Source organism: Neolamprologus brichardi, chromosome 3 (assembly GCF_056152115.1).
Source record: "Neolamprologus brichardi isolate AB-2024 chromosome 3, ASM5615211v1, whole genome shotgun sequence".
Classification (NCBI taxonomy): Eukaryota; Metazoa; Chordata; class Actinopteri; order Cichliformes; family Cichlidae; genus Neolamprologus; species Neolamprologus brichardi.
In genome coordinates this window covers 17678723-17692682 of record NC_142106.1, presented here as the reverse complement: position 1 = coordinate 17692682, position 13960 = coordinate 17678723, and the positions used below count along the sequence as shown (strand labels likewise).

The window sequence follows — 13960 nt, the reverse complement described above, 5'->3', positions numbered from 1 at the left end:
GTGTGTGTCACATGTGATGTGTGTGACGTCTGAAGTACCAAAATAACACCATATGAGACACATGTTGAGCTTCGAATGTTAGAGATTCTGCAACTGGCTTTGGGCTGTGCAGGGGTCTCTCTTCCGGAAGATAATTAAATAAAGAATATATAAATGTTTTGACCACTCTGAGTCGGGTTTTCTCTGTTCTATCATCAAAGATCAAAGGGGATCAAAGAATCGGGTTTAATAAAAACAAACTGAGGTAGAATAACTGTGTTATTTAAAAGTTGCATATTAGTGCAGGATAAACAGGTTAGTTTGCTGCACTGTGATGGGTTTAAAGTAAAGAACAGCGTGTGATTGCTGCACAGTGTGCTCATGTTAGGTAACATAAAGGGCAGCAGAGACTAATATGATCATTAGCTGATCATGCTCAGATTAATTCACTGAATTCAAACTTCATATCATCTAGAAAAAAGAGAGCATGAAGAGTGCACTGTCATTTTGGATTAAATCAGCCAGGACAACTCATGAAACTTTTGCTGATCCGCCTGGACGTGACAAAAGAGCTGTCTTCTTGTAGTCGTTTTCTGACAGTCTCCACTGCCTCCGTGGTGGGTATGCAAGTGACGAGAGAAACTACATCAAAGGACACCATGGTTTCATCTGGATCCAGGTTTCTGGACCTTGTCGGTGAAGTCGGTGGAGTTCTTGATGTGGTGTGGGGTGTTCCCCACAAGAGGTGCAAGGATGGTAGCAAGGTGTTTTGCAATGTTATAAGTGGCTGAGTTTATGCTACTGACTATGGGTCTGAGTGGGACAGCTTCCTTGTGGATTTTAGGAAGTCTGTAAATGCAGGGTATGGCATCCCCGGGATAAAGACGGTGATAAGTAAGGTGGTCAATGATTTTTTTTTCCTTTTCACGGTCTTGAAGGCAAGCTATAACTTTCTTTTTGTAGCTGCTTGTGGGGTCTCGCTTTAAGGTTTCATAAGTATTGTTGTCACTGAGGAGAGTAGTGATCTTTGTATGGTAGTCTGTAGTGTTTAGGACCACGGTGCATCTTCCCTTATCAGCTGGTAAAACAGTGATGTTGTGGTCTTTGCTCAGGGAAGCGACGGCCTTCTTCTCCTGTATTGTGAGGTTGGACGGAGGGACTTTGGCACTGGAGAGGGTGGCTGAGACTTTCATAGTGATTTGCTCTGCTTCTGTCTGTGATAATTTATTAATCCGTATGGCAGATTCTGTGGCTGTGATGAGGTCCACTATGGGCAACTGTTGTGGAGAAGTGGCAAAATTGAGTCCTTTAGCTAAAACTCTCTTTTCAGGTTCAGTGAGATTCCGGTCTGAAAAGTTCTTCACTCATTTCTCCTGACTGTCTTCAGGTGTCTTTTCTCCTCTGAGTTGTGTGGGTTCAGAATGAGGAGTGTGTGTTTTTGAAAGCAAGGTCTGAAATTTCCTGCATTGTTTTTCTTTTCCTTTAGAGTGTTGGGCCCGCTGAGCCTTGTCCACAAACTTGTAAACCTCTTCTAAGATTGGAGACGGTAGAAGTGTTTCCAGTCCCTGCAGAGTCTGGCTGATGTTAATCTGGAGGGCATCTATATTGAAATGGACCTGTCTTATCCTTTCACTTAAAAGCTGATTTTGTGCTTTCTGTAGAATCAAGTCTGCTCTGTATCCTCTGACAGTGGATCCAAGGTGCAGGCTCTTAGGAACAACTCTGCTTTGTCTGCATCTTAGGTTGAAACTGAGGTGTTTCCTATAATCGGCTAGTTTCCTTGATTCCCTTTCATACTCCCGCACCAGTTGAAGGGTGTTCCTCCCAAAATGTACGGCAATATGTCTGTGAAGGTTCTCAGTCATCCAGGTCCTCGTGGTCAAAGGAGCTTGCAAAGAAAAGCATCTGGACTTCTTTGAGTTAGATCCAGTTTTAACTCAAAACTGGATCAATAATCCAGCTTTGAGTTCCCTCCCCAGACGCCTTAACGTCCACTCACATCCTGGGCCATCTGACCTCAGGAAATCGCATGATAAGGTGGGGCCAGGTTTCACAATGAGCTCACCCGAAACTCTGGCTGATTGGGACCCACACCCAGTTTCACACCTTGGCTCAGGTGATTAGAGGATCATCAGGGGGTCCTTTTGTCCGTCTTTGGGGGGATACGCACTGGGCTTAAATCTGGGACTCTGCCATTTGACCTTAGACCTTAGAATGAGAGGTGAAACATCTTCAAGTAACTTAAAGAAGTCCAGACGCTTTTCTTTGCAAGCTCCTTTGACCACCTCATGTGCTGTTCGTTCCTCCGTTCTCTACAATAAATCACCAGTCCTCACCTATCAGCGAGTCCTGCATTTGGGTTCTCTCTTCCTCATCTTCACACACAACAACCTGACATATGTTGTAGTTAAATGTTCAAGGTTTCCAGGATTTGCTCTAAATGAAGTTTCTCTGGATTGTGTCTTTCTGTTTGCGTATCTCAGCCACGTGCAAACTGATTTTTCCCTCTGTTCCTCTACTTTGGTTTTCCTGCCAGTCATTTTGACATTTACTTGCTAAGTATAAAGCAAAAGTTCTTCAGTGGCCATTTGAAAATTTGCATAGGTGTGTCTTTTCTCTAAGAATTTGTTTCTGCTTTACATTATTATGTTTTCCAGATCCATGTATCCCTTTGGTCTTTGCACTTTCTGTGTTCTAGTGACTGAAGCTCACTGTCAGCACCCTCCATCTCTACCCTCTTCCCTTCCCTCTTTCGTCTTTCTTCTGTGATTCTTCAAACTTCTTGCTTCCTGTTGTTGCGGATTCAAATATTGAGGATGGATACAAGAGGAAAACCAAAATAACAACACTGGTCCGGCCGAGTCAAGTCAAACGATGATTTAATGAACACACGCGTGGGAGATGGACACCATACAGCAGACAGCATCAGATCTCAAAATGGTGGAGCTTTGATCAAACTCTTATAGCCTCTAGTGGCCCCCACCTAATCATAAAAGCCTAAACATTCACATTCTTTCTCTCACACAGCGCCTAAGCTACAACCTTGGCTCCCTGTTTATCTGCTCCTGCTGAGATGGGGCAGAATGCTCTGTTCTCTTCTAGTCAGACAAATAAGGCGATGACTTTCTGTGAACAATATTTCTTATAACTCACAGTATAATGCATCATAAAACAATATCATTCATTCACAATAAATCAACAGTCTAATATAATGCAAATCAGTTTACCAAATGTAATAGTTATCACCTTCTTCTAATTCAGGAGCATAATGCAAACTAAAACTACATAATAATTCACAATCTTTAATTAGGGGTCTAACATGGCATAAAATATTATAATCCGACACTGTAATGAGCTGTTTTTTCTCCTTTTTTTCCAGACTCATCCTTCATATGCTTCGTTCTCTCCATGTAAATGCAAAAATACCTATTTTGGTGAAATTGTCAGAGAAAATAATCAATACCTTAATTAAAATTGTCTAATATGGTCTTAAGAATGATTATAGAAATTTAAAAAAGAAAAAAATATATTTTTGACAAGGTCAAAAGGGGGGACAAAAACCCTGACACAAATCTTTTTTTTGTCTTTTTTTTTTTTTTTTTACTATGCCTCCAGGATCAGAGGGCTTTTTTTGAACAAGTCTCAATCATGAGACTTGTTCATGATAAGTACACTGGAAATGTTACTCATGCTTAGTTACTGTAGTTAATGTAAATGCATACACAAACAAATAAAAATGCAGTATCAAAAAACAGGCATTATTTATAAGGAGGTCCAACAGCAGATAACACATGTAACACACTTTTTTTGTGATTTTTTGTCTTTTTTTTTTTTTTAAACATCTCCATGTTAGTCTTTCTACTGATTTTCTTTTTCTTTTTGGCAGGTGGACTCTTGTCTGCCTCCAGTTGCTCCACATTTTCCACCTGGTCAGTATTTTATCTTTCATCCACTCCACTAGCAGATGTTATCAACCTCTGTCCTTTATACTGCTGTTAAATTGGGATTGACTTTCCATGTCTGCATTTCCTTTTGCCATATTTAAAGTCGACTTATTTTAGTTTGTTCCTCCTCTGGCTCAAGGTGAGGTTTTGTTGTATGAGTCTTCGTCCTCAGTCAACTGTGTGGATACACATATAACACATAGTTAGTAAACACATCTAGACAAACTGTGCCTGAAATACTAGTTGTCATATATTTACCATTGCAGTAGTCATTATTTTCAATGTAAAGTTTGAAAAAATAAAATGAATAAATACAATAGCAGTATAAAAGCAGGTTACCACATAAAAAATATGGTTATTTTTACATCCCAGAAAACAAGGGGAAAGAATCATGAGAGTGATTTTGTGTTGCTTCTCTCATGCAGTCCTTTTTTGCAATGAGGAGAGTGCACAAAAAGCCCCTAGTGGAGAATGGAAACACTATCAATTGATCCCAGAAAAGGCTTACTAGCTGATTAGTAATGTACAGATTGCAGTTCTCTTAAATAAAATGACAACCATTAATGCAACATTAAAAATAACAATTTTTTAACAATTTAGTTACTGTCTCTACATTGTTTTTTTGTCAACTAATATGAATTAGTATTAACTATATACCTTTTTATTTTCAGTTGAGAACCTTTTTTTTATTGTCAACTCTTTTAGTATGGAATCAACCCATGAATGACAGCTGCATGGAGTCTATAAATACTGCCTAGGGCGTATAACAGTATCTTCCAATCTATCAAAGTTAGATGTGGCGTGTCATTAGTGTGACCCCATTAAACATAATATTTATTTACCAGGGTCAGACTAATTAATTTTAGTTTTACTCAAACTGTCAGAATATGTTAAATACTAAAAATATTGGCATTTTTTACATATTTGTTTAACAAATTTTAGAAAATTGAAATATCCCCATCTAATCAGTGTCACATTGGAATGAAAAGCCTGACATTCATAAATAATAGTGATGCAAAGATGTCAAAAACAAATCCTGACCTTCTGTGTCTTGAGTTTCTTCTGCATCATTTCCTATTTCTCCTTCTTCTGTGGACAGTTCTTGTTGTTCACTCTGATCTTCTGTTGTACTTTTTCCTGACTGATTTTTTTCCACTGAGGTGAGACCTTTGCCAGGCTTCTTTTGGTTTGTTGTACTGACTTCTGGATCTGAAGGCTGAGCACCGGCTTTTGAGTCGCTATCTTTCTCTGTGTTTTCCTTTGGGTTTTCTCCCTGACTTGTGTCTTTGTTAGCTGAATCTGCTGTTTCATTATTTGTAGTTTGTGTTTCATCTCCATTTGAATCCTTTTCCCCGTCCTCTGGAACACTTTTTGCATCACTTGATTTCCTCAACTGTTCTTCTTGTTGACCTCCTTCCATTGGACTCTGATCTGTTGTTTGAGTATTTCCTGACTGTTTTTCCTCAGTATTAAGCTGTGTTTTACTGCCTGACTGCTCTTGGTTTGTTGTAATGCCTTCTGGATCTGAAGGCTGAGCACCGGCTTTTGAGTCGCTATCTTTCTCCCTGTCATCCTTTGGCTCTTTTCCCTCTGATGGATCATTTTGACTTGTGTCTTTGTTATTTGAATCTGCTGTTTTATTATTTGTAGTTTGTGTTTCATCTCCATTTCCATCCTTCACGTGTTTTTCTGAATCCCTTTTTGTTTCTTTTCCTTCTCTGGGCTGTTCTTGTTGTTGATGATCAACACCTGTTAAAATCTGATCTGTTGTTGGATTATTTCCTGGCTGCTTTTCCTGAGTATTACTAACTGACTGGTCTTGGTTTGTTTCATTTGCTCCAGAATGTGAAGGCAGGGTTTTGTTTTCATCAGGTAGATCTTGTGTTTCATATCTATTCTCATGTTTGTTATTAATTGCTGGATTGATGATTTTCCCTCCTGTTTCTTCTTCTTGACCTTCACTCATTACAGTTGTTTTTTCTAACTGGCTTTCCTCAGAATCAGGCTTCTTTGCGGGTGTTTCTAATGCGTTTGCAGCAACATCACTACCAATCTGATTTTGGTTTGTCCCACTTTCTTGTGATGTGGGAGGATTTTTCTCACCATTTATATATATATTCACACAACTATTGCTGTGTTGGCATTTCATTTCTTTGCCCTCAGAATGAGTACTTTGTTTCCCTTCTTCTGCACTTGCACTCTGAGGTGCTGTTTCATCATTTATAGTTTGTGTTTTATTTTTGTTTTCATCAGTGCTGGTATCATTCTTTGCTTCTTGTCCTTGTTTAGGCTGATGTTCTTGTCCACTGTCATCCATCAGACTCTGATTTGGGATTTCATCCTTTCTGCTCTTGGTGTTATTCTCAAATTGCTCAGGTTGTGCTTGTCTCCCATTACCTGATTGGGCCTCATCATTTCTGTATAGATCATTTGCTGTCTCTCTTCCTGGTTGGTTATTATTTTGTTGTTTGCCACTTTTTGTTGTCTGAGGAATATTTTTGTTGGCAATATACTCCTTTTCCACCTCATTTTGACATGAAGATTCAGGTTCTGTACTGACATGTGCAGTGTCATTCACTTCAAACTTATCTTGCTTTGTCAGAGGTTCCTTTTCTGATTCTATAACTGGCGGGTATGATTTACCCATGCTTCCACTCTGTGATTCTCCATCATTAGAGCACTTTTTGGTCTCTGTGTGTAAGTACAGATGATAAAAGTTACAATTTTAAATACCTTATAAGAATTTATAGTATTATTAAAATAATAATAATAATAATAATAATAATAATAATAATATGTTTCTGACCAATTTGAAACTAACTTAAAATGTCTTCTAATATTAACAACATTTTAAAAAGTAAATAAAATATTTAAAATATTCATTTTAACAGTGAATTAAAAAAAAACTTTACAGGCATAAGTCAGATGAATATATAATGCAAACATACACACATCACATAATAACAGTAACATAACATGTGCATAATGATATGTTACTGGTATGATGTTTGTATTGGTTGGATTCAATTTTAAATAAATCTGCAACATACACCAGCATATGTAATGGATTTAACAGCTGCAGCTAGACTTAGACATGAACCATTGTTTGGAACACCAACATCAAACCTTTAATATTTTCAACACTGGTGGGAAACCAGTGATGCATTTTACCACAAAATGATGGTTTTCATAGACAAAAATAAATTGCTATGAACTTTGTTGTTTTTATCTGACAAGATAGGAAACAGTATATTGACAATATTATCTTAATCTTCTGCCATCAGTAGTGTTGAACTGTGGACTTTAGTTGTGATATATAAACATCATTGCCATAAGCATCGATACTGTCGTTATAGACCTAAACTTCAAGTAATTGTATAAAATGATGAAATTTGAACAGGAATATAACTTCCACTAAACAAAGAAAATTCATTATCGGTATCCATCAGTACATTGAGACCGGGACAACAGCATCAGTCAAAGGCCTTTAAAATAGATCAGAGTCTCACCCATATTGTATTTTCTCCACTTCCAAACAAGAAAAGCAACAAAAATAATAAACACTACTCCAGCAATCAAACCAGCAATGGTAGATCTAGCTGATAAAGCATCTGAAATGATAAAGTACATAAGATATGACAATTATTAATAAACAGACATAGGCTTTGTCAAGTTTGCTAGGTTGGAGCCTAAATATGGATCACATCATTAATAAAAAAAAAAACTTAACCTGGAACATGGATCTTGGCTTCTCTGTACTGGTTGTTTTGTTGGATTCTACAGGTGATATTGTTGCTGTGTCCTTTTTCCAGAGTCAGTCTGCTGCTGAGGACATAGAGGTCATCAGGACCTCTCAACATCTCTTTAGACCCAGCAGAGATGATCTTTCCCTTGTTCTCCAGCCAAAACACCTCCGGCTCTGGATACCAGCCTTTGGATTTACATTCTAGCACTCCAGGGCTGACCTCTGTTATTTCAATATCAGCTTCTAAAAACACATAAAACTGTGACATAAAATATAAACAGTAATCTAATTTTTAACTGTAGCAGCATATAGAGTTTGTCCACTTACCGACAACAAGTTCAACACTAAAATTTGCATTCAGTCCTGGAATGAAGCACCTGTATGTTCCTTCATCTGACAGTCTCACTTTGGTAATTTTCAGTGATACATCTCCTGTTTTCAGTTTCTCAGTGGACACTGACGTTCTGTTCTTGTAGGATGGGTTTTGGCCAACCAGATGATCTTCACCTGACCGCCACACGTGGACAAATCTGGGATTCAGGTCAGATCTTGACCACTCTACCATCTCATCCACGACATCCATAGGATGATCCAATTTGCATGGTAGGACGATGTCTTGAGTCTGACCAATTACTGCCAACATTCGATACTGATTGTTTGTCAGAGATTCACCTGTGAAGCAAATGTGTTTCATTCTTTTCTGTTTCTTCAATAACTTGAAGTCGGTTCAAAGAATAATTTTCTATATGACTTTACTAGTTTCTCACATTGTTGTAGAACTATTTGGCTCAGTGGGATTTGGTGGGATTTGACGCACAGGTGTTATAATGTCCAACCACAGAATTTTAGTCAGGATAAAGTCAGACCTTATCCTGACTAAAATTCAGTGGTTGGACATTATAACACTGACTGACCTAATTTATGCTAATGTCAGGTCATGTGGCTGCAAAACAAGCCCAAATCAACGCTCCACATTAGCTCTCCAAATCTCTGCTTTTGCAGAGTTAGTCATGCTTGTTGATGAATTAATTAAGTACATTTTATTAGCAGTGCCTGGGAGATAGTTGTTGTCTTAATTGTACTCTTAAGTGTATCTCCGCATTTTGGCATAGCTATTGTTGAATAAATAATAACAGTAGAAGATATTATGTTTTGACATTTTTTTGAGTTTGTTTTTACCTAATTTGTTAACATATGTAAATACTTAGAATTGAATGTGGGTGTAATATCTTTTTATCATGAAACGTGGATGAGTTGAAGAATAAAAATCTTTTCTGTCTGTATTATGGATGTTTAATCAGTTACTCGACCTGTCAAGAAAGCTGAGCTACAAGATGACAACTCTTCTGTAATGAGTGTCTTTACAAACTCAGCCTTAATGATGTTGTTGCCTAAGTCTAACTAAACAGTGAATGAAAACAAAACAAAACTTCCACAAAAACGCAACTTAAGTATGAATGTAATACAGAAGAAAGTGTGAAACTCATGTTTATCTGTCCTTCATATGAGTGACAACATAACTCCAATTCTGCTACCATCCATACTGTATAACACGAACCTGTTCACTATTTAAGACAGTAAAAATTCACTTAATTTAAAGTGAATAAAATAATTAAAATGTGTGGAATAATTATTAATGACGAATTACATAATAATATTCACAGCTGGATGAGAGAGAATAAAAGAAACAAAAACTACTACTTGTCTCACATTTGGGGATATCCGGCCGTTAAGTCTGCTGTCATTAGCCGTGTCTGGGCCTAAACTCCGCTGCAGGTCCATATATCAAACGATCACTATGGCATTACTGAGAGTTGAAAAACTGTAAAGTCTTTCATCTTTAATAAAATGATCAGCGTTCTGCTCTACCAGGTGTAACAATTGAGTTTAACATCCAGGCATCCATGAAAACGGAATTTATGATATTTAACGGAGTTAGAAGTTAGCAGGAAGTTAGCTCGCTAGCTTCTATCTAACTACAATATAGCATGTCCTGACTGCGGGGTTTTGGAAACAAATTAAAACGTACAGCTCTGTTATCACTTCCAACTTAAATGAAGACAGAAAACTAAACAGCAGTGACGTTTGTAGGGTTACTGAAGTTTGGCTAGCTGGTATATAATGATGTGCTACGGGACCGCTAGCGACACAGCTATGTTAGCATAATATAAACAAGCTAACTTTTTTTCCACTTGATAAAAGTTAACGTGAGTGTTCTCGGTGGTCAGGAACAAATGTAATCGCATGGCAGGATGCTGTAAAAGGACCAAACTTCAGCCAGGAGAACAACTGACATAATCCATCCACAATACAAGGTTAGTCATTCATATACTGCTGCATGGGCTGGGCTGTAGTTACATCCTAAGGTTTTAAAAACAGCTTAAATAAATGATTAGTGGTAATAAAAGCCGAGGGAGGTCAACAGTGATCACTGACTGTTTTAGGAGCTTTTTGAGATTAAATAGAAGAAAATACATAACATTAAACATGTTAACAACACAAAAGCCATATTAAACGCAGACTACTTTAGGCCCAGAAGTAGGATTCATCATGTCATCACTTAATGACTGGATTGGAAAATGTAACGATGGTAAACTATTAGGAAGATTTGGAAAAGTAATAAATGGCCGTCAAAGGAGCTTGCAAAGAAAAGCGTCTGGACTTCTTTAAGTTACTTGAAGACGTTTCACCTCTCATCCGAGAAGCTTCTTCAGTTCTAAGGTCAAATGGTGGGGAGTCCCAGATACAAACCTAGTGGGAGTGTCCCCCCACAGAGGGACAAAAGGACCTCCTGATGATCCTCTAATCGCCTGAGCCAAGGTGTGGAACTGGGTGTGGGTCCCAATCAGCCAGAGTTTCGGGTGAGTTTATTGTGAAACTTGGCCCCACCTTATCATGCGAATTCCTGAGGTCAGATGGCCCAGGATGTGAGTGGGCGTTAAGGCGTCTGGGAAGGGATCTCAAAACTGGATTATAGATGGCAGAGAGTTGGTGTTGTAAACCACCGCCTCTGTTCAAAGATGGTCGCTCACAGTGGACATAGATGGCTTCTTTCACTCCTCTTTCAAACCATCTGTCCTCTCTGTCCAAAATGTGAACATTGGCATCCTCGAAAGAGTGTCCTTTATCCTTAAGATGCAGATGGACAGACTTAACAATGTGGTGTATGCTGTACAGTGCAGCGAGGAATGCCCAGACCTCTACATTGGAGAGACCAAACAGCCACTTCACAAGCGCATGGCACAACATAGAAGAGCCACTTCCACAGGACAAGATTCAGCTGTCCATCTGCATCTTAAGGATAAAGGACACTCTTTCGAGGATGCCAATGTTCACATTTTGGACAGAGAGGACGGATGGTTTGAAAGAGGAGTGAAAGAAGCCATCTATGTCCACTGTAAGCGACCATCTTTGAACAGAGGCGGTGGTTTACGACATCAACTGTCTGCCATCTATAATCCAGTTTTGAGATCCCTTCCCAGACGCCTTAACGCCCACTCACACCCTGGGCCATCTGACCTCAGGAATTCGCATGATAAGGTGGGGCCAGGTTCCACAATGAACTCACCCGAAACTCTGGCTGATTGGGACCCACACCCAGTTTCACACCTTGGCTCATGCGATTAGAGGATCATCAGGGGGTCCTTTTGTCCCTCTGTGGGGGGATACTCCCACTAGGTTTATATCTGGGACTCTCCACCATTTGACCTTAGAACTGAAGAAGCTTCTCGGATGAGAGGTGAAACGTCTTCAAGTAACTTAAAGAAGTCCAGACGCTTTTCTTTGCAAGCTCCTTTGACTACGATGACCTGGATGACTGAGAACCATCACAGACATAATAAATGGCCGTTATTTTATTAGGTTACACACGTGAAAAACTCCCCAAAAAACAACTTAGTCATAAACTTGGACACTTCTCTCTTATACAGGACCTTTTTAACCTTAACATGTTATAGAATATGACTAATCTAAAGGGACACTTTCACTTTCATTCTTAGTAGTGTACTGACCTGTTTATTTGAACAATGGCGCCGCCAACTATTGTTAAACTGTAACCGTTGAATTATTTCAACATTTGAAAGACCTTGAGCTAAAATACATTTTGTGATGTTCTTAGCACATCTGGTTGCAATTTCAAATGCAGTGTTGTCATTCAAAGAGAATCCAAACACATAATTTAAACATAAAATAAATTTTAATTACCTGCATTGATCTGTGTCAGTTGAAGAATGATAACAGAGTGGAAAAACACTGTAGTCCATACACTGAGTCGAGATTTAGAGGATCGTCTGTCCTTGTGTTGAGGCATTGTGTGCTGCAAAAAAATTCAAATACAGTACAGTTGTAAGACATTGTCTTTTACACTGGAAATGAAATTATGGTGAGAAAAGTTGAGGATATCTTACTGTTGGCTTACTTTTCAATCAGCAAGTTCAAAGTCAAGTCCTTAAATCAAATAACCTGTCCTGCACCTGCTCGATCTGTCTTATCTCTCAGTCTATTAAAATCTACTCTGTGCAAAAACAAACCACACCTGTTGTCTGATATAAAATGTTGTTCAGGGACTGACTTCAGGCATGTACACTGTTCTGAACTAGATACATAGTGTCACATATGAGTTAAGAATACATTACTCATTAATGATCAAGTTTACACTAAAGATAAATCTTACTGTACTGTAGTTATTCCTTGTTTTTAGCTCCTTCTATAATGGGTTACATATAAATAAAAGGCTGTACTTTGACCCAGTTGCCAGGTAACTGATTACCGCGATTATAAAGCACCTGTGAGGCAGTGATATGAGCTGAAAGTGAATTGTTGTGTCGAGAGACACTACACAAAAAATAATAATGCAATCAAATCAACATTGTTTAGATTTTTGTACACAAAGGTGTCGAAATGATGCAAAATGCAGTCCTGAGGAGGGCATGAGGGTTTTAACAGTGGAGTAAACAGTAGTCACACCCCTGTGGTTCACTCACAACAGTAACATTCCTGACATTGTACTAATGCCTGACTATCACACTCACCACAACTCATCAAAGTGATATGTTATTGTCAGGATAACCGGTTTTGTTTTTGTTTTTTCAGCATGAACCAGGAGTCTAGTGCTGCTACAATATTTTCCTTTGAAAGTAAAAAAGTAAGCTCTCTAGCTTTGATTGACAGAGTGCAGAACAAACCTGATGACTCCAAAGCTTAAAATCAACCAAACACCTCCAAACATTCAGGACTTTTTCTGAGGAGGAAACTGTCTCTGCCCCCAAACAGCTGAAAAGTCGTGTTAACTGATGATTGTCACAATTCAACACAGACAGGTGCAAACTCAGTTTAATTCAACAAATGTGCTTAATCTTCAGTCGTTTCCGACAGCTGAGCTTCTGAGTTTGTATCAAGCAGTCATTTTCAAAGAAGAAACTGAAACAATTCATGTGAGTTGACTCCACCCACTCAGTAAACAGCAGACCAATCAGCAGCAGTCTGTGGGTATGTGGCTGTCTTTACAGAAAGAAAATCTGAGAAACCTGCTGCTGCAGTCAGCTCTGTGTTTTATCTCTATTTGGCAAATACATTAAAGAAAAGCACAAAGGCTCAGCCAAGGCTGGAGGTGACCCATTAAACACTCACCAGGAACACATAAGCTTAGACTATGACCTTTTATTTTGAAATTAACCTGCTCTCACACTTTTAACAACTGGCAATCATTTGTCATCTTATATGTGCTCACAGTTTGACAGAGAAAAAACAGTCTGACTTTATTCAGAGTTTCTTCAGTAACATGTAGAAAAAAAATCCCTTTATTTTTTTTTACCACATTTTTAGCGTTTTGTTATAAAGTTCTTATTTCTTTGTTCTCTGACTCAAAAACAAACCCAAAACAAAAACAAACAAATAAACACAAAGACTTACCACAGCTAAAGACCCCAGACTCCGACACAGTGATCCAAACTGTTACTGTCAAAGTGAAACAAGTCGCTGGAAGCTGAAACAGTTTGCCCCCAGTTTAACATATTCACTGTTCTATATTTATTATTGTGACGCTCTTGCAACAGTCTTCATTAAACTTACTCAATAAAGTCTGCTCAACACAAGAAGTAAAGTGGCCTGAACAGGAAGAGGTAGACCTCAGCTGTGTATTTAGATTTAATGTTGCTTGATACTCTCAGTGAGAAAGAAGAATGGAGGTCATAGCACTCTGTAGTAGACTCTGTGAGTACAGCATTTGCCTCATGCCATTTACTTACATATAAAATCTTTTTTTATATATTTTATTCAGTAGTCTGTTCCTGTT

General features: G+C 38.4%; 1 protein-coding gene across 1 annotated transcript; it reads right to left on the bottom strand.

Moving 5' to 3' along the window:
• Window positions 1-3820: 3820 nt before the first annotated feature.
• On the bottom strand, window positions 3821-13620 carry LOC102788711 (uncharacterized). Its single transcript, XM_006809792.2, has 7 exons — window positions 13579-13620; window positions 11872-11983; window positions 7996-8340; window positions 7654-7911; window positions 7433-7534; window positions 4965-6614; window positions 3821-4099 (listed from the first exon to the last, which is right to left on the bottom strand). Exons 2-7 carry the CDS (start codon window positions 11975-11977, stop codon window positions 4092-4094), a joined length of 2469 nt encoding a protein of 822 aa, XP_006809855.2. The 5' UTR covers window positions 11978-11983; window positions 13579-13620; the 3' UTR covers window positions 3821-4091.
• Window positions 13621-13960: the final 340 nt, after the last annotated feature.

What these genes read in the sequence shown, in the direction of transcription:
- LOC102788711 (XM_006809792.2), bottom strand. Translation starts at nt 11,977, where the DNA reads ATGCCTCAACACAAGGACAGACGATCCTCTAAATCTCGACTCAGTGTA. An exon ending in ACTGACACAGATCAATGCAG is followed by an intron (nt 8,341 to 11,871) that starts GTAATTAAAATT and finishes TTTGCTTCACAG; the next exon opens with GTGAATCTCTGACAAACAAT. An exon ending in AGCCAAGATCCATGTTCCAG is followed by an intron (nt 7,535 to 7,653) that starts GTTAAGTTTTTT and finishes TTATCATTTCAG; the next exon opens with ATGCTTTATCAGCTAGATCT.